The 22,973-nt window shown below is 33.3% G+C and overlaps 1 protein-coding gene across 5 annotated transcripts in view; it reads right to left on the bottom strand.

Annotated features, from left to right (window-relative positions):
• The window catches only part of CSMD3 (CUB and Sushi multiple domains 3), a 1,234,985-nt gene that overhangs the window by 283,668 nt on the left and 928,344 nt on the right, over positions 1-22,973 (bottom strand). For all 5 annotated transcript variants that reach the window (XM_050802135.1, XM_050802136.1, XM_050802137.1 and 2 more), the window contains 2 exons: positions 12,501-12,692; positions 2,137-2,275 (listed from right to left, as the gene is read on the bottom strand). In XM_050802135.1, coding sequence (XP_050658092.1) covers positions 2,137-2,275; positions 12,501-12,692 — 331 coding nt within the window. The remainder of the gene's footprint in view (positions 1-2,136; positions 2,276-12,500; positions 12,693-22,973) is intronic.

Here is a 22,973-nt window from a genome sequence, read left to right as displayed (position 1 = left end):
AGACATTCTTTTTCCTGAAAGTAAATATATTTTCTTGTTTTAAAACCTAATGTAGGAGATATCAAACCAATACACTATCAGAATTACATAATGTGAAAAAGGATATTTTAGCATGTAAATGATTCAAATCAGTTGTGTTAATATTACAAGATTTGCATAATAAACTTGCCTTAACAACCTTCAAAAGTATAATAATTGTCCCACAATGATCATGGAACCCATATATTTAGAAGTCAGGAGACATGCAATCAATTTCTCTATTTCCTAACTCATACTGTGGTAGAGAAACATGGGGAAAAGGATAGATTAATTTAGGTCAGCAAGAAAAGTCAACCAGTTTATGATATAAAATGAAACCAGTAAAACTTGCCATTGTTAAACATTCATCAGCAGAAAAACTATTTTGTCAAGTTGTATCATATTTGCCTGCATCTAAACAAGAGATTTGTTTGGTGAAAGGTATTATTTCCAAACTTAAAGAATTTATAGAAGTTAACTTTCCACAATTCTCATCCTTTACATATTCATGTACAGGAAAGAAGAGTCCAGCTACTCATCTTACTTGTGCATAAAGAGTGGTAAAGAGAGAATGGGAGAGTGCAGAGGTTCCCAGACCTTTTTTATATGTGGGCCCCTCTAACATGAGAAAACTGGGAGATCATCACACTATTATATTTTGTTTAAATTTATTCAGTAGCTTCAAAAATGTAGTTCAATTAACTTATCCTGAAATTTTTCAGTGGATCTGAGGCCTGAATTTGGTAACTGTGGGTATAATAATATAGCAGAAATCAGAAGATTAAACTTTATTTCATTACTTATTACCCTTGTTCTGAGATAAAACACGACTTCTGAATTTCATCTCTTCCAACATTAAACTTTGATGTTAATTACAACTTCCTTGTCTGTCTCTGTTGGGAGAATCACTAGAAACAACGGCTTTGTAAATGACACAGGAGTATTTATTATGCATGAAAGGCTGAAAGATTATTTAACAATGGAACACAGTATATTTATTTTTAATTTATAGTTTGGGACTAAATCAATACTTGAAGTATTACAACTTCTTTGAAAATGAAATTAAAACAAAAAATATTCTTTTTAACAAAATTTTAGTCTTAGTTGTTATGTTTTTTTTTCTGAAAAACTGAAAGGACAGTGCACGCTAATATTACCTTATGTTTTACAAGGTACTTTAATAAATATTAACTCATCTTGCCAATAGTCCTGCTGTATAAGGAAGAGATTATGATTTTCATTTTACCAATGAGTATGTTAAGGCTCTTTAAAGTCAGTGGTCTCTCTAAGGTCACATAATAAATGATAGAGTTAGAAATCAAATTTAGGTCATGCACTTCATGTAATATACCCTTCTACCCTCAAGTTATTAACTAGAATAATTTCATACATAAACTAAGCCCTGTATCATCCATTTTGATATTTCTCATGTCTGTATTGATGTTTCCTCAATTGGGAAAATGGGGATAATAATAGTATTTAACTTGGGAATTTGTCTTACAACAGGAGCCTGGCATAAAACTAAAATTATCATTGTTGTCGCTTTGGTATTACTAATTAGCAATGCACCACTACAAATTACAAAAATAAAAATTTTATTTATTTACAATTATGCTGAATTTGTATGAGTTCAAATTATCTTTACTTAGGAAACACTAACTGGCCTTAATATATTAGAAAATATTGAATATTTAAGTTTAACATTTCACATAAATACTAAGAGCCTTTAACACACTGGTGGCAGAACAAGGAATTGTGTTACTGGAGTCAACATACTGATTACATCAACCTTAGACAATAAAGACTGGGGACTTTTCTACTTGGAAAATCATTGAGTTGCTATTACCTAACACTTACAATGAAATATTCATGGAAAGAGGCCAGGTTTTGTGATGCCAGCTATTAGCCTCATGTGGAAAAATGGAGGCTCACTCAAATAAATAACTTGCCCAAGGTAACACGAATGACAGTGGCAAAGCTAGAACAAGTATTAGCACTGGGATTAGTAAAAAATAACAAAAATGCTATATATAGAAATAAGAATTTGCCTAGTGCAAATGCTAAAGCAAAATGGCCAAGCAATATATTTTTTTAATGTGGAAATATATAAGAACTCACCTGATGAACGCCAAGGAGATAACATAGTCTGCATTGACGGTGATAGTCCAGTCACAGTCTCTGCTATGTGGATATGGATGAGGGAAGTTTGGCGAAAGAATAAAGCCTGAAGATCCTGTTAAATTGCCTCCACAGGGTGCTTTAATTTAAACAAATAAGTAAAATATCTTTAAACATTAATACAATTTATTAGCTATCAATATTTTTGAAATCACCTCTCTAAAAGAGTTTATGAGGCTTTGTACAGACCTGACTTTTATAGTACCTGAAGCTTGGATACAGCATTATCTTTCAAGAAAGATCATTAAAATATTGAATACATGGATACATAAAATTTAGCTGCTTTATTGTCTTCAAGAGACCAAAAAGAATGCATATGTACTTTTCTCTCTTTCTATTATTATTTTGTTTCATGTCAAAAGAAAAGCATTAAAAAAAAGTGGTAAAGATGATTTTCCTCTGGTTACCAGAAAAAAATCAGATCGAAGAAAAACAAAACCTCTAATAATAAATAGAAAAATAAGATATGAGATATATAGCTTATTTTCATGTCTCTCCTGGCACCATTTATGTATCTAGTACATTACTGCAGTTTCAAACAAAGGTTTCCATAACACTTCAATGGAGAGCTTCAAAAAATTGTCAGTGAAACTCAGAGAAGAGATTCTTTAGGGGATTACTGTTGAAGTTTGTTAAACAGAGTTTGTGTTCAAGAAGTTATACATTACACAGAAATTGACATCTTCAAAAAAACAGAGAAATGAAGAAAGATATGGAAGTCTTCATGGTGGTGTGAGAGAGTGGGTAATACAAATAAATACACACACTCAACTGAGGGACATTAAGATTAGGATTCTGACACTCTCACGATATCTCCTACACATAATCAGTACATCAACATTCTTCTCTCACCTGGGTTTTGAAATTGCAGTTTTCTGAGATAAATATGAGCATTCAGTTATAAGGGAAAAGAATTTTTTTTGACCCATAAAACTGGTATTGTAAGGAAGAGAATTTTGATTCTGCCAACATTTCAGCATTTCTGTTCTTTCCATGAGTTGAGATATGCAATATTATCACTGTGGCTTGGTAATTTTTCCATTGCCTTTTGTCTGGTACTGCCTTCCTCCATGCCCCTCTGCTACTCTTGTCTCAATACCTGAGTCACTCTCAAAAAGTTGTCTCAGCTCTTACTATATTGAGAGTATCTAGTTGCTCAGACTTAATATATTCACCACTACTTTCCTATCGCTTGTATGTTTTTGTGGTACATTATAAAATGATTAGACATAAACTGCTTCAATGTTCTGTGGTCCTCCATCTCCAAGCTTAAATGCCTCCTGAATATTTCTCTTTACAATCCCAGGATAAAGTCCCTCCTAATCAAGATACCACCCTTAACCTGGTCACATAATCCTTCTTCCTCATCCAAAACACTCGTCCAATTATTTATCTCCCTTACTTTTCCTGGCTTCCTCCCCTTCATCCACAAACATGTTCAGGTTTCTTTCATTTTAAAAATAAAAGAGAGTTCCTTATGACCTATCCACTTTCACTCTTTTTTGTCTGAAAATGGCTTACTGTAAGGAAACACCCTGCCTCATATGACTTAGATAAGACTCACTTATCATGACTTAGATAAGCTGTCTTTGTTACCATCTTGTTTATGGGAAGACCAGCCACAGACCCTGCCAGTTCCCATTCTTTGCTTCTAGCTGAACTGCTTGGCTCACTGATTAATCTGAATAAAATGTTTGTGAAACAAACTTTGATTACGTTTCCCTCCTTCTTCTGGGCTCCTGAACTTTGTCTCCCTTCTCAGCTTTAAGATAGCACAGGATATTTCCTGAGAAAAGGCTGGATTCAGAGCACAACATTCTCTGATCTACTATTCAGTCAGGCTGCCCTTGCCTCTGACTTCACATTTAGTTCTCTCTAGCTTCGTTTAGCCTTCTCCAAAAAAGAAAAAAAGCCTTTTTTCTAACTCCTGAGATAGGTGCAGATCTTACAGTCTTAGTATTCCCTGTTGCAATAGTCCCTTCCCTGCCTACCCTGCTCCTTGCAATAATCCTGTTTGAATCAAAGTCTCTTCTTACTAAATTTTGTGTGTGTGTGTGTGTTTGTGTGTTTTAATTTGGCATAACTAAGCTTTTTGAAGGGGAAGTCTGCTCTTGTCTCTTTCTGCACCCCTGTGCTGTATGTACCTATGGGACAGATTAAGATGACTAACAAGACTAGAAAAGCAGAAAATCAAAGGAGGAAAATGTTTCTTATGTTGTTTCTCAAAGAAAAGTGCCAAAGTATTCACCATGAGAAAAATTATCATAAGGTTTAATCATTTATTTTTATTTTAAATTACATTTAGAGAGACACAATAACCTTTCTATTACTTAGATAGTCTAACAGTCTAGATTTGGTGTTTTTTTTTTCTGATACAGGGTCTCACTCTGTGGCCCAGGCTAGAGTACAGTGGAATGATCACAGCTCACTGCAGCCTTGACCTCCCAGGCTCAGATCCTCCCATCTCAGCCTCCCCAGTAACTGGGACTACAGACATGGACTACCACGTGCAGCTAATCCTTGTATTTTTGGAGAAACAGAGTTTTGCCATGTTGCCCAGGCTGGTCTTGAACTCCTGCGCTCAAGTGATGGACGCACCTCAGCCTCCCGAAGTGCGGGGATTACAGGTGTGATCCACCATGCTTGGCCTCTAGATGTCTTTACATGGTCCTTTTTACCTTTAATTCTCTTCTCAACCATTGACCTAGTGCAAACATTTCTTAGCTTGCTCCCAATACAACATTTCTTAGCTTATACTTAGGTGACTTCTGCATTTATAATAATAATTAAGACTTTGCTGCCTTTATCTTTCTCTTCATATCTGTAGTCATTCTTAATTGCTGATCTTTATCTTAGAGTCACTGTCCTAATTTCTGGAATCTTAGAAACTAGTGTTTCTGAGGTTTTCTTCTAGTGTCGTTATACATACTTCAGTCTTATTATCATACACTTCCTCCTTTACATCTCCTTATAATTTTGGTGATCTCCTGAGTTCCTTACCTAGTTCTCTTAATTTCTACTGTTACATTTTTCCTTGCTGACCATATGTAAATTTAAGATTTTTATCTTCTAATTTTTATACACTGATAACACCCTTCCCTATCTCCTCTTACAGATTTCTTGGCTGAAGTCTAAACCATATGTCAGTCTTTACTGAATCTCTTTCTCTGTAGTCTATCGGTACATCAAACATAGAATAGCCTAAATACTCAACCTCAAATCAAGTTGGCTTCTTCTCCTAGGTTCCTAAATTGTTAGATGAGCAGTACTATCCACCTGTAGTCCCAAGCTAGAGGTCTAAGAGTCTTGCCTTTTTTTCACTGCATCCTTATATCCAATTCATCAAGAAGCCCTGCCAAAACCCACCTTGTAGCTATTTTCAACTGGTCCTTCTTTTCTTGCCTACTACCAATAGTACCGATAGGTCTAACCCTTCTCTCTTACTTGAATTATTACAATTGATAATTGAAATAATTACTCCCTCTCAGTGAAAACATCTAATTATACTATGTATATGCATAAAATTCTGCAACTCTTTCACGTTGTCTAAAATATAATGTCCCAATTCCCATACAGCCTTCATGATCTGACCCCTACAGCCTTTCCAATTTCATCAACCCTCAGGGTATACACGTAAATTATACTCAAATACTATCATACTGCTTATATTTCCTTGTTCTTCCATGACTTTACTTATTTTATTTCTTCTTCCTGAAATGTTTGTTTCCATTCTACATTTATGTAACTCTAACTTATGTTTTTAGATTCATCACTGCCTCCAGAAAGTTTTCCTGGAATGGGCACTACCTTCAACTCTCTCTAAACCATTCTGGTATTCATAGTAACCTCTGCCAAGCTCTGTTGTTTCTCTTATTACATTTTATTTTAATATTCCACTCAGGTGTCAGTATTCATCACTAATATGTAATATCAACCATCTGGTATCCACAGTAACCTTTGCCCATCTCGGTTATTGATTATGCAAATAGTGAAGATGACTGTACTGATGAATGCACAATCTAATTTGTAGCTATGTGTTTAAATAAAAATAGCAACACATTTTACCTTTGGGGCTCTTAAAATAATATGTGAATATGAAAAAAAGTATAATAGCAAATGTATATACAGGCATACCTTGGGGATATTGGAGGTTCAGTTCCAGACCCCCACAATAAACCAAATATAGCAATAAAGTTAGTCACAAAACTTTTTTGGTTTCCAAGTGCATATAAAAGTTATGTTTACATTATATTTTAGTCTATTAAGTGTATAATAGCATTGTGTCTAAAACAGTACATAACGTAATTAAAAATACTTTATTGCTGAAAAACGAGAATGGTCATCTGAGTCTTCAGTGAGTCACAATCCTTTTGCTAGTGGAGGGTCTTGCCTAGATATTGATGGCTTCTAACTGATCAGGGTGGTGGCTGTTGAAGCCTGGGGTAGCTGTGGCATTTTCCTAAAATAAGGTAATAAAGAAGTCTGCCATATCACTGGACTCTTCCTTTCATGAAAGATTTCTCTGTAGCATGTGATGCTATTTGATTGCATTTTACCCACAGCAGAACTTCTTGGAGACAATCCTCCCAAATTTTGCCTCTGCTTTTATGAACTAAGTTATGAAGTATTTGAAGTTCTTTGTTGTCATTTCAACAATGTTCATAGCATCTTTACCAGAAGTAGATTCCATCTCAATAAATCACTTTATTTTCCCATCCATAAGAAGCAACTTCTCATTCGTTCAAGTTTTATCACGAGATTGTAACAATCCAGTCCCATATTCAAGCTCCACTTCTGATTCTAGTTCTCCTGCTATTTCTACCACATCTGCAGTTTCTTCTTCTGCTGAAGTCTTAAACACCCCCTCATAGTCATCCATGAGGATTGGAATCAACTTCTGCCAAACTCCTGATGATATTGATATTTTTACTGTCTCTCATGAATTTTACAAATGTTCTTTTCTTCTTTTTTTTTAGACGGAGTCTTGCTCTGTCGCCCAGGCTGGAGTACAGTGGCCTAATCTTGGCTCACTGCAAGCTCTGTCTCCTGGGTTCACGCCATTCTCCTGCCTCAGTCTCTGGAGCAGCTGGGACTACAGGTGCCTGCCACCACACCCAGCTAATTTTTTTGTACTTTTAGTAGAGACAGAGTTTCACCGTGTTAGCCAAGTTGGTCTCGATCTCCTGACCTCGTGATCCGCCTGCCTCGGCCTCCCAAAGTACTGGGATTACAGGCGTGAGTCACCGTGCTCAGCTACAAATGTTCTTAATGACATCTAGAATGGTAAATTCTTTCCAGAAGGTTATTGGCATAAAAACATTAATCTCTTTGCATATTCCATTAGGTCTTTTGGGTGACCAGGTACATTTTCAATGAGCAGTGATATTTTGAAAATAATCTTTTTTTCTGAGCAGTAGATCTCAACAATGGGCTTAAAATATTCAGTAAGCCATGGTGTAAACAGATGTGCTGTTATCCAAGCTTAATTGTTCCATTTATAGATCACAGACAGAGTAGATATAGCATAATTTTTAACAGGCTTAACTTTTTCAGAATGGTAAATGAACACTGGTTTTATTTTAAAGTCACCAGCTGCATTAGCCCCTATAAGAGAGTCAGCCTGTCCTTTGAAGCTTTGAAGCCAGACATTGATTTCACCTCTCCAGCAATGAAAGTTCTAGATGACACTATTCCAATAGAATGCTGTTTAATCTACGTTGAAAACTGTTTTTAATGAAGCCACTTTCATCAGTGATCTTAGCTAGATCTTCTGGATAACTGGCTGCAGCTTCTTCTTCAGTACCTACAGATTCACGTTGCATTTTAATGTTATAATAGAGATAGCTGCTTTCCTTAAACCTTATAAATTGGCCAGGCACAGTGGCTCACGCCTGTAATCACAGCACTTTGGGAGGCTGAGACGGGCGGATCACGAGGTCAGGAGATCGAGACCATCCTGGCTAACATGGTGAAACCCCGTCTCTACTAAAAATACAAAAAAAAAAAAAAAAAAAAAAAAAAAGTCAGGCGTGGTAGCCGGTGCCTGTAGTCCCAGCTACTCAGGAGGCTGAGGCAGGAGAATGGCATGAACCCGGGAGGTGGAGCTTGCAGTGAGCCAAGGTTACGCCACTGCACTCCAGACTGGGTGACAGAGTGAGACTCCGTCTCAAAACAATGACAACAACAACAAAAACACCTTATAAATCAACTTATGCTAGCTTCAAAGTTTTCTTGCAGCTTTTCCACCTGTGTATGTCTTTATGGACTTAAAGAGTTAGGGCCTTCCTTTGGATTAGGTTTTGGCTTATGGGAATGTTGTGGCTGGTTTGATCTTCTATCCAGACCACTGGCTTGCTTCATATCTGCAACAAAGCTGTTTTGCTTTCTTATCATTCCTGTGTTCACTAGAGTAGAATTTTCCATTTCTGTCAAGAATTTTACCTTTGCATTCGGAACTTGGGTAACTATTTGATTCAAGATGCCTATCAGCCTATCTTGGCTTTCAACTGGCCTTCCTCACTAAGCTTAATCATTTCTAGCTTTTAATTTAGAGTGACAGATGTGCAACTCTTCCTTTCACTTGAATGCTCAGAGGCCATTGGTCTACTTTTAATATTGTGTATCAGAGAATAGGTAGGCCCAAGGAAAGAGAGAGACGTGGAGGAACAGTCAGTTAGGGGAGCACTCAAAACACACACATTTATTGGTTAAGTTCACTGTCGTACATGGGCATTTGTTTGTGGCACCCCGAAACAATTACAATAGTAACATCAAAGATCACTGATCACAGATCACAATAACAATAAAATAGTAATGAAAAAGTTTGAAATATTGTGAGAATTACCAAAATGTAATACAGGGACCTGAAGTGAGCACATGCCATTAGAAAAAAAAGTCTATTAGGACTTGCTTGGCACAGGGTTGCCAAAAATCTTCAATTTGTAAAAAAATGTAATATCTGTGGAGTGAAATAAAGTGAAGTGTAATAAAATGAGATATGCTTACATGTATGTATATATGTACAAAAGACCAGAATGATAGCAAAATATTCTTTGTGATTTTTTTCCACCTGGATTATGCATAATTTTGGAGAGAGTAGGGCAGTAATTTTGTTTCAATTGTCCTTATTTGACAAGGAACATTGGTCTTTTTTATTGTTAGAAATTGTATAGAGATACACACATATATGTACATGTACATGTTATACATGTATATTCTTGATCACAAAAGATGTAAGAAAAATTATTACATATAAATTATCTATTATTTAGATATAAGATCCTCTAAAATTATTTTTATTCTATTACTTAAATTATTATTTTTCTTCTAGTGACAAGGTCTTACTATGTTGCTCAGTCTTATCTCAAACTCCTGGGCTCAAGCAATCCTCCCTTCTCAGCCTCCTGAGCAGTTGGGAACACAGGTGTGCATCTATTTAAATTATTTATCAAAGATTTCTTGATATATTTCAATGCTGTGGTTGATTTTGAAAATCTATGAAAGCCAATGAGAAAAGCAAAGACATTATCTGACGTTTGTAAATCCCAAATTCTTAGTGAGTAAAGAAAATTATCTTAAATATACTCAACTCTAAATAGCATTTAGAAATGCATCTCTATTTTTACCCATCTAACCATAAAGCACTCAAAATACAAGTCAGAGATTCATGAATTAAGTTTTCAGTAATTTGTTCTGAATGCAGTGTTTTCTGAGGCAGTTACATGGGCATCAACTATGGATAACTATTTTACGATCTTCTTAATTTTTTTCCCAAATTCAATTTTATTTGTGTCTTCTTTCTTTCTCAAAAGCCCACTCACATTAATGTCTTCCTTATTTACCTTCATATTGAATGCTGCTACTTTCCCGCTGGCAATATCAAAGTAATTTGCACACTGTAAATTTTGTTGGAATGAATTCTATTAACTCTCTTAAAGACAACGTCCTTCTGTTTGGCATTTGCTATAAGACTGTTTCTACATGCAAGCAAGCAAAATGTTTTACGCTCCGGGGTCTGAGACATAGAATTATGGAGTTTCTAAGAAGTTCAGGGTTTAATCTTTGGCATGGTATTTCCAATCATGAAGTTCTTTCTTATCAGTTTTAGAGGTCAAGCTTTCTGCAGCCTTAGCAATTTTTTAGACTTTTTTTTTTTTAAGGTTATTTTCTTCCTCGGAGAAGCTCTAATTTATATCTTCTCCTGAAGCTAGCTTTTCCTACCAAAAATAATACACAGTATCATTATCTACACAAAAATCTTACACAACCTGCTTAACCTAAGTAAGATTTAGTACTCAGCTTTTTTTTTTTTTTTTTTTTTTTTTTTTTGAGAATAGGACTTGCTAGCTAAAGCATATTCTTGTCTAAAAATGGAAATTTATAATAGCAGATCTCAGAACTTCTTCATCTTTTGCATCTTGGATTTTAGTGTTATCTAGAATTTTTGTATAAGCCATTTAATATTTTAGGATTCTATATAAAAACAATTGGCATAAGTTAGCCCTTCTGGTAATTCTAATAAGCAACAACCTTTAGTCAAATCTAAGAATCAGAATAAAGCAAGAAGTTCTACAGTAAGATTTTGGTGTTTTATAATTTATTCTTTACATAAATATTCTCTTCATGAGCTATGTGGTCAAATTCCAATTAATTAGAATAAGAAGTTTTAATTTAGTTGAAAATGTTTTGGTTAATTGAGTAGTAAACAAACTTGAAAATTTTGAAACAAATATGATACATTATTTTAATCTCTTTCTTTGCAGACATTTCTTAACAGTTTTTTATCAGATTCTATGAGTGCACTTACAGTAAAGGTAAATTAATTGATATTTGTTGATTCAGAATCTTGCAGTGTTACATGAAAAACAATATGAGTGTGAACAGAAATAGTGTAATGGGAGATATAGCTAAATCTGAACTGTTCAAGCGATGCCATTATTTCATGCTTTATAAAAGGGTCTCTAATAAATTTACTTATTTGGCATTTGTCTTATTTTTTTACAGCAGAAATCTAGAACTGTCTGTCTGGTTTTGGCCTTTGTATGTTGTTTGTTGATTTTAGTGTTTTTTTCAAATCCAACTTTTTTAGAGAAAATGTGTTGTAAAACTTTTTTTTTTTATTTATTTCACTGGAAAGTAAGTTCATAGGAACAGAGAACTTTTCTGTCTTGTTTTATTGCTAATTTCCCACTGTTTAGAACAGTGCCTGAGACACAGTTAATGACCAATGAATTTGATTTTGTAATTTTGTGTGGGGAGTTACAAGATGAGGTAAAATAAATCTGAATAATTGATTGAGCTTGTTCACTTCTAAATGAAGAACTAACACTCTTTTCCTATTTCCATAGGACTTTCAAAATAAATCACTGTGAAGTTTATGAGTTAGGTATAAGTGAACAAAAATAAGATTCTCTCTCTAAAACATGATACATTTGAATATACCAAATGCTATAAGAAATACAATGATGAACAAGATATAGAATCTTCTCCTAAGTTGCTTCCAGTGCAGTAAGAGAGAGTACGTAAATAAACAAAATTTTCAGTAGAGAAAACATAGTTTGTTCAAAATGTGTTGTAAATTCAAGATGACACAAATACTAAAGCACCTGAACAGAACAAAAAAGTTTAAGATTAAACTAGTTTAATTATGTAGCAGATTTTCTAACTATTTTTATTCCAAAAGTGGGGCATTCCTCTAAGTCTTTCTCAGACCCAATAATAATTTGTGTTTTAATTTTCTAGAGTCTGACTTGGAGATTCAATAACAGAGTACGGAGACAAAAGACAGCTGGAAGTATGATCCAGGCTGCTACAATTTCTTAGATCTTCCAAATAAAAACCAATATTCTTTTGGATTACATTAATTAAATGGAAAGACAAAGCTTGGAAATTCTGATATAGATTCTGACAATATTTTCTTTCTTAAATGAAATAACCATTTTAGAGACAAGATCAATATGACTCATTTTAATATGGAGTCTGAATCCACTCTTTAAAATTTAAAAGCAATGGAAAACTATGGTTAAATAGTAAATGAAGGATGATAGAATTTTTCAAGAGCTTTCATTCATAACTGTTTTAGGATCTTAGAATCATTAAAAAATTAATGAAATCATCAGTCTTTACCCCATGGAAAAATAATAATCATTTTACAATCTTGTACATTCTGGGGAGGTTAATAATCCTCTGAAATCTTGGACTCTCATATAGAATCTGTTGTCGAATATGGTTCTTAAGACATCAATACCAGTTTTTAACCATTGTTTTATGTTTATATAAAATTTTAATTGTTCTTTAATTCATACCTATACAGACTGGTGGGCTGGGCTGCCAGAAGTACCGATTTTCTACCTGAATGCAGGTTATTCTTTCCTCTCCTTGAAGTTCATATCCTGGGTCACACTGAAAAACGACAGTGTCCCCAGGTTCTCTTCCATCCCCATTTCGAGTCCCATTCATGGGGACCCCTGGGTCACGACACGCAGTGGCAACAGAACCTATCAAAAGACAGAGACAAAATTTTAGTTTTGATAACTACCAAAATCAATTTCATATATCCATGTGTTTTAGAAAATCAATTTTTAAAATTGTTGGGCCAATTTTTAAATGCTATACAATAAATGATTTTGCTATATTTTATAGAATTTATGTGTTAACTTATTTGAAGAAGTGGTGTAGTATTTTAGTTGCCAAATACTAGATTTACTCAACATTATTAAATGTGTTTTAAAAGACACTGAAGAGTATAAAAAGAAAGCATCATACTGGGAAAATACACTTGTTTGGAACATATTCGCAGAGGACTTGTAGCTAGGATATATAAAGAACTCTCAAAACTCAAAGAAAAAAAAAAGGAGAAGAAGAAAATTAACAATCTATCCAGTTACAAAATGAGCAAAAGACATTTCATTGAAAACAATATCAGAAAACACATGAAAAGATGTTCAACATCACTAATAGGGAAATGCAAATTAAAACCACAATGAGATATTACTACATACATTTCAAATTGGCTCAATTTTTTACAAAAAAAGTATGATAACAACAAATGCTCATGAGATTACAGAGAAAACTGGATAATTCATGCACTGCTGGTAGGAATGTAAAGTGGTACAACCACTCTGGAAAGGATTATGGCACTTTCTTACAAAACTAATCATTCACTTACTATATACCACAACAATTGCACTCTTGAATATTTATCCAAAAGAAAATAAAACTTATATTTACATGAAAGCCTGTACACAAATATTCATAACAACTTTATTCATAGTTGCTAATAACTAGGAACAACCCAAATGTCATTCAACAGGTAAATGATTAAATGATGGTAAATCCACACCATGGAATATTACTCAGTTATAAAAAAGAATGATTCATATATATGACTTGGATGGATTTCAAGGGAATTGGGCTGAGTGCAAACAATACAATATACAAATATGATCTACTGTTTAATTATTTTATGTAACATTCTTGAAGTGACAACATTTTAAAATTAGAGGCCAGGTATAGTGACTCACACCTGTAATCCCAGCACTTTGGGACATCAGGGCAAGAGGATTTCAAAATGCAAGGAGTTTGAGACCAGCCTGGGTAACTAAGTGAGACTCTGTCTCTCCAAAAAAAAAAAAAAAAAAAAAAAAAAAAAAAAAAATTAGCCCAGCATGGTGGCGCATGCCTGCAGTCCCAACTACTTGAGAGGCTGAGGTGAGAGGATAGCTTGAGCCTAGGAGGTCAAGGCTACAGTGAGCCATGATTGTCCGACTGCACTAAATTTATAAGTGAATTTATTTTGTAATATCCATCAGTGTTTCTCAACGGAGCACTAAACAGAGCATCATGCATCAAAGAATCTGAGCAATTATAGTCTTCCAGTATGGATAGAGATCTTTTATAAAAAATGTTTTATGTTTATGTGTGTGAGAAACTTACCTATTAAATTTTTCTTGATTTGCTCTGGAATGGTTTCCACCCAAATTAAAATTGACCTATTGTATTAATCTGTTTTCACACTGCTATAAATAACTACCTGGGACTGGGTAATTTATGAAGAAGAGAAGTTTAATTGACTTACAGTTCTGTAGGTTTAGTAGGAAACATGGCTAGGAAACTCAGGAAACTTACAATCATGGCAGAAGGCAAAGGGGAAGCAAGCACATCTTACCATGGCAGAGAAGGAGAGAGTGAAGGGGAAAGTGCCACACACTCCCAAATAACCAGATCTCATGAGAACACACTCACTATCAAGAGAAGAGTAAGGGGAAAGTCCGCTCCCATGATTCAATCACCTCCTAACAAGCCCCTCCATTGACACGTGGGGATTACAATTAGAGATGAGATTTGGGTGGTGGCAAACAGCCAAATCATATCACCTGTGGATTGGTTTTACAAGTGGAGAGTGATGTTCGACACACAAGGTTTACATTTAGGATGTTTTTATTAGAAAGAAGTGACATAAATGTGAAAAGTGTTATAGCTTTCAAATGGAATAACAGGAATAATATAAAAGATTATGAAAAATACTTGTTTTATTTGAGATTTCCAGTGTACTGGACACAGGAAGCTTTCAGCTTAAGATGTACATTCTCAAAAATAAAAATGTTTGTGCAACAATGTAAGAAAAACATATTGAAATGAAAGAAGTCAATATCATCATATTTTAGCTGAGTACGACAGGAAAAAAGGCTAAGTATGATGGGAAAACAGTGTTTTTACGCTACTGTCAGAATTACTGGACTGAAAGATTTAAAGTGGGATGTAATAGCTAAAATAAGGTTTTGATTTGACAGCTAATATACAATATGTGAGAATACACATTTGCCTTTGGGCTTAGTTGACTTGAAGGAGAAGAGGGAGTAAATCCCTCAAGTTCCTTTTTCTTTCAATTAACAAACAAATTAGGAGTAAGATTTTAAAGAACAAGAAAGAATGATGCGGTTTAATGAAAGACCAAAAAAAATTTTTCCCTCTTGGAATTACTTGAGTTCTTAAAGCAGTTAGTTAAATACACACAGGAACAATTACTTCATGTAAATGCTATTGTCTTTTTTTTTTTCTTAACTTATTCAAAGTTTGATTTTCATGCTCTTTATACTCTGTGTTGTAGGCAGGCAAAATTATAATAATTTTAACATCAATCATTCTTCATCTGTATTAAATAGAAACTGTAACCAGTGAAGGAAATAACAATTTAAGAAGCTATGTTATATTTCCTTTCAAATTAGAAGTTAGATAATCTCACATAATTAGAATGATTAAAAAAGCAATTATATAATATTAAAACAACTTCATTGATCATACATTTTAAAATACATTAATTATTTGTATTTTATATGTACTTCTCATTTTTTTGATTCATATAATTCTCAAAATACATAATCCTTATTTGTATCTTATTTTTGTTATTGTTTTTATACAAATTTTTAAGTAGAGGTTTGATCATCTTTATCCCCTCCTGTTCTGGAACAACATATAGAATATTTCTATAGAATGAGGACTTGTTTGGCAATTAAGCATTTTAATTTATCAACTATTTTAAATATGTAAAAATGTAAAAGTATATGTCAGAAAATACTATACTGACTGCCAATGTATTAACCGTGGGTAATTCACTCATTTTCTAAACGTCTTTATTTCAAATTGGTTCAGATTTATTTGGTAAAATGAATATCTGTATCTTTGTTTTATTAGATTTTAAGTCTGCCATTCATGTCTCCTTTTCCCTAACATAAATATTCAAAGTAAGCAGAAATTCCAACAAAGATAACAACCTTGTTGTCTCACTTGTAATAATATCATAAAAGGAACATTCTTGAAAGTGAATAATAGGCTTATATGTTATAACACCCAAATATAATTCGTGTTTGACCTGTAAAATCCCATGAAACTGTCAATAAAAGATTACTTCCCTGTCTTGTTTTCTTCGTCTCAAAAGGGCTGGCCAATTTCATTTTGGTTAGTCTAGGAATTATCCAGTGGCTAGTCTGTTACACAGATGTAGATTGTACTCCTTAAATTAGTTTAACATTCATTAGAAAGAATAGTAGTCACACAGAAAAAGTATATAAATAGAAGTATACATGAATAGCTAAGAATGCTAATATATAATACTTATTGAGCACTTTCTACATTTAAAATACCATGCTATGAACTACATCTCGATTCACAGGAAGTCTGAGAACTATTATTATCCATATGTTTCCACTGATAAAATTGAGGCTTAAAAAGGCTAAGGTGCTTCCCCAACATCGTACAATTACTTAAGGACAGTTAAAGTACAAATGCAGATATAAAACCATATCCAAGGGACATTTTTAAAATAAAAGTCATAAAGCCTTTGTAATAAAATGTGCTTAAGTGTTGAATAGAGCATAAAATTCAAGATATGATTATTTAAGTGGAAGTCTCTAAAACATGCTATTAATCTTTAAGTGCCATTTTAAAATCAGACGAGCAATTATCCACCTATTATTTTGACAAAAGTAGTCCAAAAATATACACATTTATAACATCTTAAATGTATTAATTTCTTTAAAAATATTTGCACAGATATCAACATTACAGCTTTACTAAATAGGGTTCTATTGTTATATATCAAATTGAATAAAGACTATCTAAGAAAGAGAAACTTTAAAAAGACAATTAATTTAGAATAGAGACTAATAAAATAATGATAATAGCAATGATCACTGTCTCTATTTAGAGCATATAGTGTGCAAAGCACTTGACTAGCAGCTCAATTTACACTCTTAAGCTAAAACACAGAATCCTTACAAAGTGGTATTGTCACCCCATTTTTAAATGGGCAAAATGAGATCTTAAGGTCTCAGAGATCTTAAGTGCATGTTCTTAGCAGACCTGGAATTTGAACTCAACCAGCAGGGCTCTTCATCACTACAATGTGTTGTCTCAGCACAAACCTATCCCATTCCAGAAATAACATAAAGCCATATCCTACTAGTGGAACTCTGACAGCTGTTTATTGAGGAAAGAACTGACTGAAAACAATTAGACCAATTTGAAATGGAAAGGCAAGAAATGTTGAACTATTTGCATCCCTTTATTACACATAAAAATATGTTGCTGCCTACATTTTTATTATAATGGAAAGCAGAAAAGAAAGATGCAAGGTTATACTTGTGGTTATTAAAAATAATAGAAATAAAATTTATTCATATACATCTCCAAGTTTAGCCATGTATATGCCAAATATATGCCAAATAACATTTTAAAGTAACTACAATATGAAGAACATTTCCACTCCAACTGCTTTTTCACTCTTTCTCCTTCTCATCCCTTATTTTGTTTTATTTCTTCTTTATAATTTTTTGAGAGGGCAAAGCAATAGATAAAAGCACTCTCTTCTTAACACCATCAAATCGATCACCCCACTGGTATTTTCATCCATATTTTGTTCCCCATCTTTTAAAATGGAGAAATTGGCCTTGTTCTATAAAAAGCCAACCCTAGCTCCTGTGTTGCTGGTATTAAACACTGTTAAGGACTTCATTCCTAAATGTTTTTCATCTCCTCTGCATTACTAGCACATTGGATCATTCTCATTCGCATGTACAGTACTATACTGGATCATTCTCAACAGCTTGTAATTGTGGCTTATATCTTCTATCTAAAATAAACAAACAAAACTTTATAATATCCCCATCCTCTTTCAGCTGCTTTCCCATTTCTTTGCTTTCTTTAATAGAAAATCTATTACATATATCTCCTGAGAGAAGTTTCTATACAATTGTCTCCAGTTTTATTGTCAGTCTTTCCTCTATTCCACTATTTTTAAGTCCAGGCTGCCAAATCCAGTGGTAACTTTTATGCTTTCTTTCAAAAACCTTTCAGCAACATTTATTAGAGCTGACTATTCCTTCCTTCTTCAAGCGCTTTTTTTTTTTGGTTTTGTTTTGTTTTGTTTTCTGGCCTCCAATTCATCGGTCTAATCTGGTTTTCTTTCTGGCTTATTAGCGTCTCTCTTTTGGTATCTTTTGCTTTTGTTACTTGATAACCTGATGACTGAGGGCTGGAGCACCTTAGGAATTAGTCCTTAATGCTCTTATCCCTTCTTTCCACAATTTCTCAGTAAATAACTTCACAAGTTTAAATATTATTTTTAGCTTGATGTCCCTGAAATTTATATATCCAGCCTTAACTTTTTTTCTGAGCTCTTAACCATTCTCTTCAAGTGCCTATTTAACTTCTGTACTTAGATATCTAGTAGGTTCCTCAACTTACCATGTCCAAAATATTGCAAAATTATAAAACCTTTCAATCTTCTGATTTGGAAAGTAAAAATGTAAAAAATAAGTATAAAATTTCACCTATGTAAATTTTCCCTAGACACTTGATGTCATTGCAAATGTACTTCTAATTTATTATAACCAGATAAAAATATGTTTTAGAAATATATTCAAAATAGAAGGTAAAAATCACTGGCATAGGAAATAGAGTGAACATTAGCAAAATTATAAAATCTTCTAGTTTTTATTCTATTTTTATGCCAGTTATTTTACTTTATATGGTAGCATTTATTTCTAATGAAATGAGTTTTTCTGATTGTTATAATAAATTAGAAATAAATTTGCTATGATAAATTTTTACTTTCAAAATAGAACTTTTTTTCTTCCGCTAAAAACAAATAACTGTGCCCATGGCAATTTTTTCTTTAAAATTCTCATTACCCTGAATGTGAAAAAAAGATAGACATGTAAAAGTAATGCAATTTTATAACTGCTTATACATAGTAGAAACAATTTTTCAAGATATGTTGTTTTATTCTAATTGTTTTTAAGGAATCTGTTTGAATTATTATAAAAGAATGTATGCTTATCTGAGAAAACATATGTTACTTAGAAATTGTTTTTACAATACCATCAATCTTCATCACTGATCTAAATCCACTGAAAGAGTTCATAGCATTCATCATTAAGTAATATGTCCTTATCAAATCTAGCTTTGCTATGCCCTAGGAAGAAATCAACTGTCCATCTGTATAAGAATTGTAAGAGAACTTTTCACTATAGTTAAAAATGAGTGAATGAATGAATGAATGAAACTGTCATTTGTCATTTCAGTGTATGCTGAAGGTTTATTTATAATATGGTATTATTTTGAAGCCAGGAGATGTTTATGTCAAGTGTGCTATAACAATATTTACATTACATTTTAATTGCTTTAATCTGTTATGAATAATCTACGGTTTGTTCAGGAAAAAAAAACAGATGGCACTAACTACTACAAAATATAACTGAGTTCTCATTATTGCTACTGTAAATATACTTCTCACTTATTTTATCTTTGCTTCCATCTAATTGGAGATATAATTTCATTAGAAATATGGGAATATAATTTCGTTAGAAATAAGCACTTCACTTAATATAGATTTCACAAGCCTAGCTGGTGCATATGTAGTTTTCAACTGAAATATGGATGATTACTTGAAGTCAGAGATAAGTTGAACTACCATTGTGGTGACAAAAGCAAAGCAAACAAACAAACAAACACTCCAGTTTTCTTATTGCATTGCTTGGTATAACAAAGAATAAATATACTGAAATCACTCGTAAGTTCTTATGTGTCCTTTCTGTTCAGGAAATCAAGTTTTTGGTATAAACTTGTTTATTTCAAGACCTTTCAAAGAAGAAAAATCTTGGATTTCATACAGTTGGATGAGTAATGATATCAGAAGCAGGAGACTTAGACTTAGTGCACCATATTAAGAAAAGATGCTAATCCCTGGTATTAGTTCCCTGAATCTTTCCTGCCTCATCTGTAAAACTGGCCTAGGGGTGGGGCGCGGTAGATCAGGCCTGTAATCCCAGTACTTTGGGAGGCCGCGGAGGGCAAATTACGAGGTCAGGAGATTGAGACCATCCTGGCTAACACGATGAGAAACCCTGTCTCTACTAAAAATACAAAAATTTAGCCGGGCGTGATGGCAGGCACCTGTAGTCCCAGCTACTCGGGAGGCTGAGGCAGGAGAAAGGCGTGAACCCTGGAGGTGGAGCTTGCAGTGAGCCAAGCTCAAACCACTGCACTCCAGCCTGGGCAACAGAGTGAGACTCTATCTCAAAACAACAACAACAACAACAAAAAACTAAAAAAAACACAAAAAACTTGGTCTAGGAATATTTCATCTGTTTTATTTAGAATCAGACAAAATATTAAATTTTTATTCTAACAATTACATTCACAATTCTATGAAAATATAATTCTGAAATAAAAAAAGACAAGTAGATTTTAATATGCACTGTATAGGTTTTTTAAGAAGTAATTTTATATTTTTTGCAGTGTGTCAGGAGACTTAGCAAGGTCATGGTCCAAATTTGGTATTCACAATTTCTTACATCCCTCTCTTTCAGCTTTATTCTCTTATATTTTTCTATTGGCTAAAAATGACACTGTATTCTCCACTTCACTATCTATAAGAAAACCAAGATGGGTAATGGGAATACTTAACCTGTGAGAAAAATCCCATCCAGAGTCAAATCAATCAGAAAATATTTGAAATGCAGATGGTAACCTAGAGGTGGATTTCACCCTGGAGAATTTTGCCCTTGATTGAGCCCTTGCTTTGTACATGATCCATCAATTTTATAAAGAATGTTCAACATCATTATTAGGCCCACATTCTGCCAGCTACTCAGAAATGTGGCTATCTTTAGAATTTCATTATGTTACTAAGGATACATCTAATGATATGGCAAGTCAGGTTAAAGTTGATGGCAGCATGACAGACACATTCCCGTCAACCCAGGAGAGAAACAAAGCTGCTTAATGCATGGTATGGAAAAGAAACCTCAAAACCAGTGTTGTAATACACTTCCAAGTATATAGAAATCTCTTTTTTAAAAATGCATATGCATTTATTTATTATACCAAATAATTATTGAACCAGGTATCATGCTTGATTTTGGAGATATTGACAGGAACAACACAGCCCTGCTTTCATAGATTCTTATGCTCTAGGATGCTTACAAAAGTGAGGGTACAATCAATGATATGTTTTGTGGAATCAAAGGCCTGTTAGCTTGAAGACTGTCAAAAGGATCTGTACAAGAAACTCATTTCACATCCAAAGATTATAGAAAAGTATATGAGTCGATTTGAAATAGAATTCTAGTATATGGAGATGACCAATATAAGTAAAAAAAAAAAGAGAGAAATTATGTAAAAATGGTTTCACATTACTTCTAACTGACAGTATACAGTATTTGTGTGCTTTTAGTTTTACATTTTTACAAAATTTACCCATTCAATCAGATTCATTAAATATTTACTAAGTACCAAGTACCATATGCCGTGCCGAGTTATGGGGACACACATATCAAGGATGACATTCTTACCCTTTAGGGAACACAGGCTAAGAGGAGAGTAGATGCAAAAATAGTTTTCAAATAGTAACATGTGTATCAAAATCTGAGGACTTTGTTATTGAAACTGAAAAAATTGTTAAGCATGAAACAAGAAGCAAAAACTAAATAAAATTAAATAATTATAATATGTATTGAGTAACATAATTGATATTATATTGATGCATGTCTCAAAATAGTTATCTATACAAAACTATTTTAAAAATAAAATAATTTCTAAAAAATTAAAATGACATATCTGTGTACAAAAGCATCTTCTTTATGCGAATTTCCTGAATATTAAAATAACATGCAAAATAATCATTTGTGTTACACATTTTCATTCTTTAATTGGTTTCTTAGCCACATTTAATGCCTTTTTTACTATGTTTTCTAAAGAATGTGTTTTTTCAATATATTCTTATTTTTATTAGTATTGCTAGAAACATTTTTATATATTTTAAACTGTCGGTAGCTCAACTGATGTCATCATAAGCCATACTATTTTTAATTGAGAAAATTTCCTCTTTATTTTATTTTATTTTTATTTTTATTTTTATTTTTACTTTTTTTTTGAGACGGAGTCTCGCTGTGTCCCCCAGGCTGGAGTGCAGTGGCACGATCTCGGCTCACTGCAAGCTCCGCCTCCCGGGTTCACGCCATTCTCCTGCCTCAGCCTCCTGAGTAGCTGGGACTACAGGTGCCCACTACCACACCTGGCTAATTTTTTGTATTTTTAGTAGAGACGGGGTTTCACCGTGGTCTTGATCTCCTGACCTTGTGATCCGCCCGCCTCGGCCTCCCAAAGTGCTAGGATTACAGGCGTGAGCCACCGCGCCCGGCGAAAATTTCCTCTTTATAGGTGTTAAGCTACCTGGTAAGCTTAGAGTTAATTCTCTGAAATGAAGAAAAATTTCCATTTAATTTTTATTTTCATTAAGCAATATGTAAACATTTCAGCTCAAATATTTTCACATGTATTGAATTTTAACTTCTTTTCAGAATACATTTTTTGACACACTTTTATAATATGAAACTTGTCAAACAAGTTTTCTAAAATTATAATTTTTTGAAATATTTATCTACAAGCTGTATAATTATATACAAAATAAATTATAAATACAATTTTATTTATATATAATTTATATTAAATAAACATTTTCTTAACTTTATTCTATCCCAGAATAAAGTGGACATGTAATCCAATTAAAAATAACTATCAAAAGATCCTTTCTTCAACAAGTCAAGGCATACGAAAATATTAAAGTTTGAAATTTTCATTCTTTTAAAGAAATCACACTTAAATGTCTTCCTGTTTATTGTTTTCAATAATTGCTATTTACTTAAAATTCTAAAAGCTGAAGATTGTTAGCACTCTACTAACTGAATACTTTAAGATTTTCAATGGATTTTAATGAA

This window comes from Macaca thibetana, chromosome 8 (assembly GCF_024542745.1).
Source record: "Macaca thibetana thibetana isolate TM-01 chromosome 8, ASM2454274v1, whole genome shotgun sequence".
In the NCBI taxonomy this organism is placed as follows: domain Eukaryota; kingdom Metazoa; phylum Chordata; class Mammalia; order Primates; family Cercopithecidae; genus Macaca; species Macaca thibetana.
This window is presented reverse-complemented; position numbering and strand designations above follow the sequence as displayed.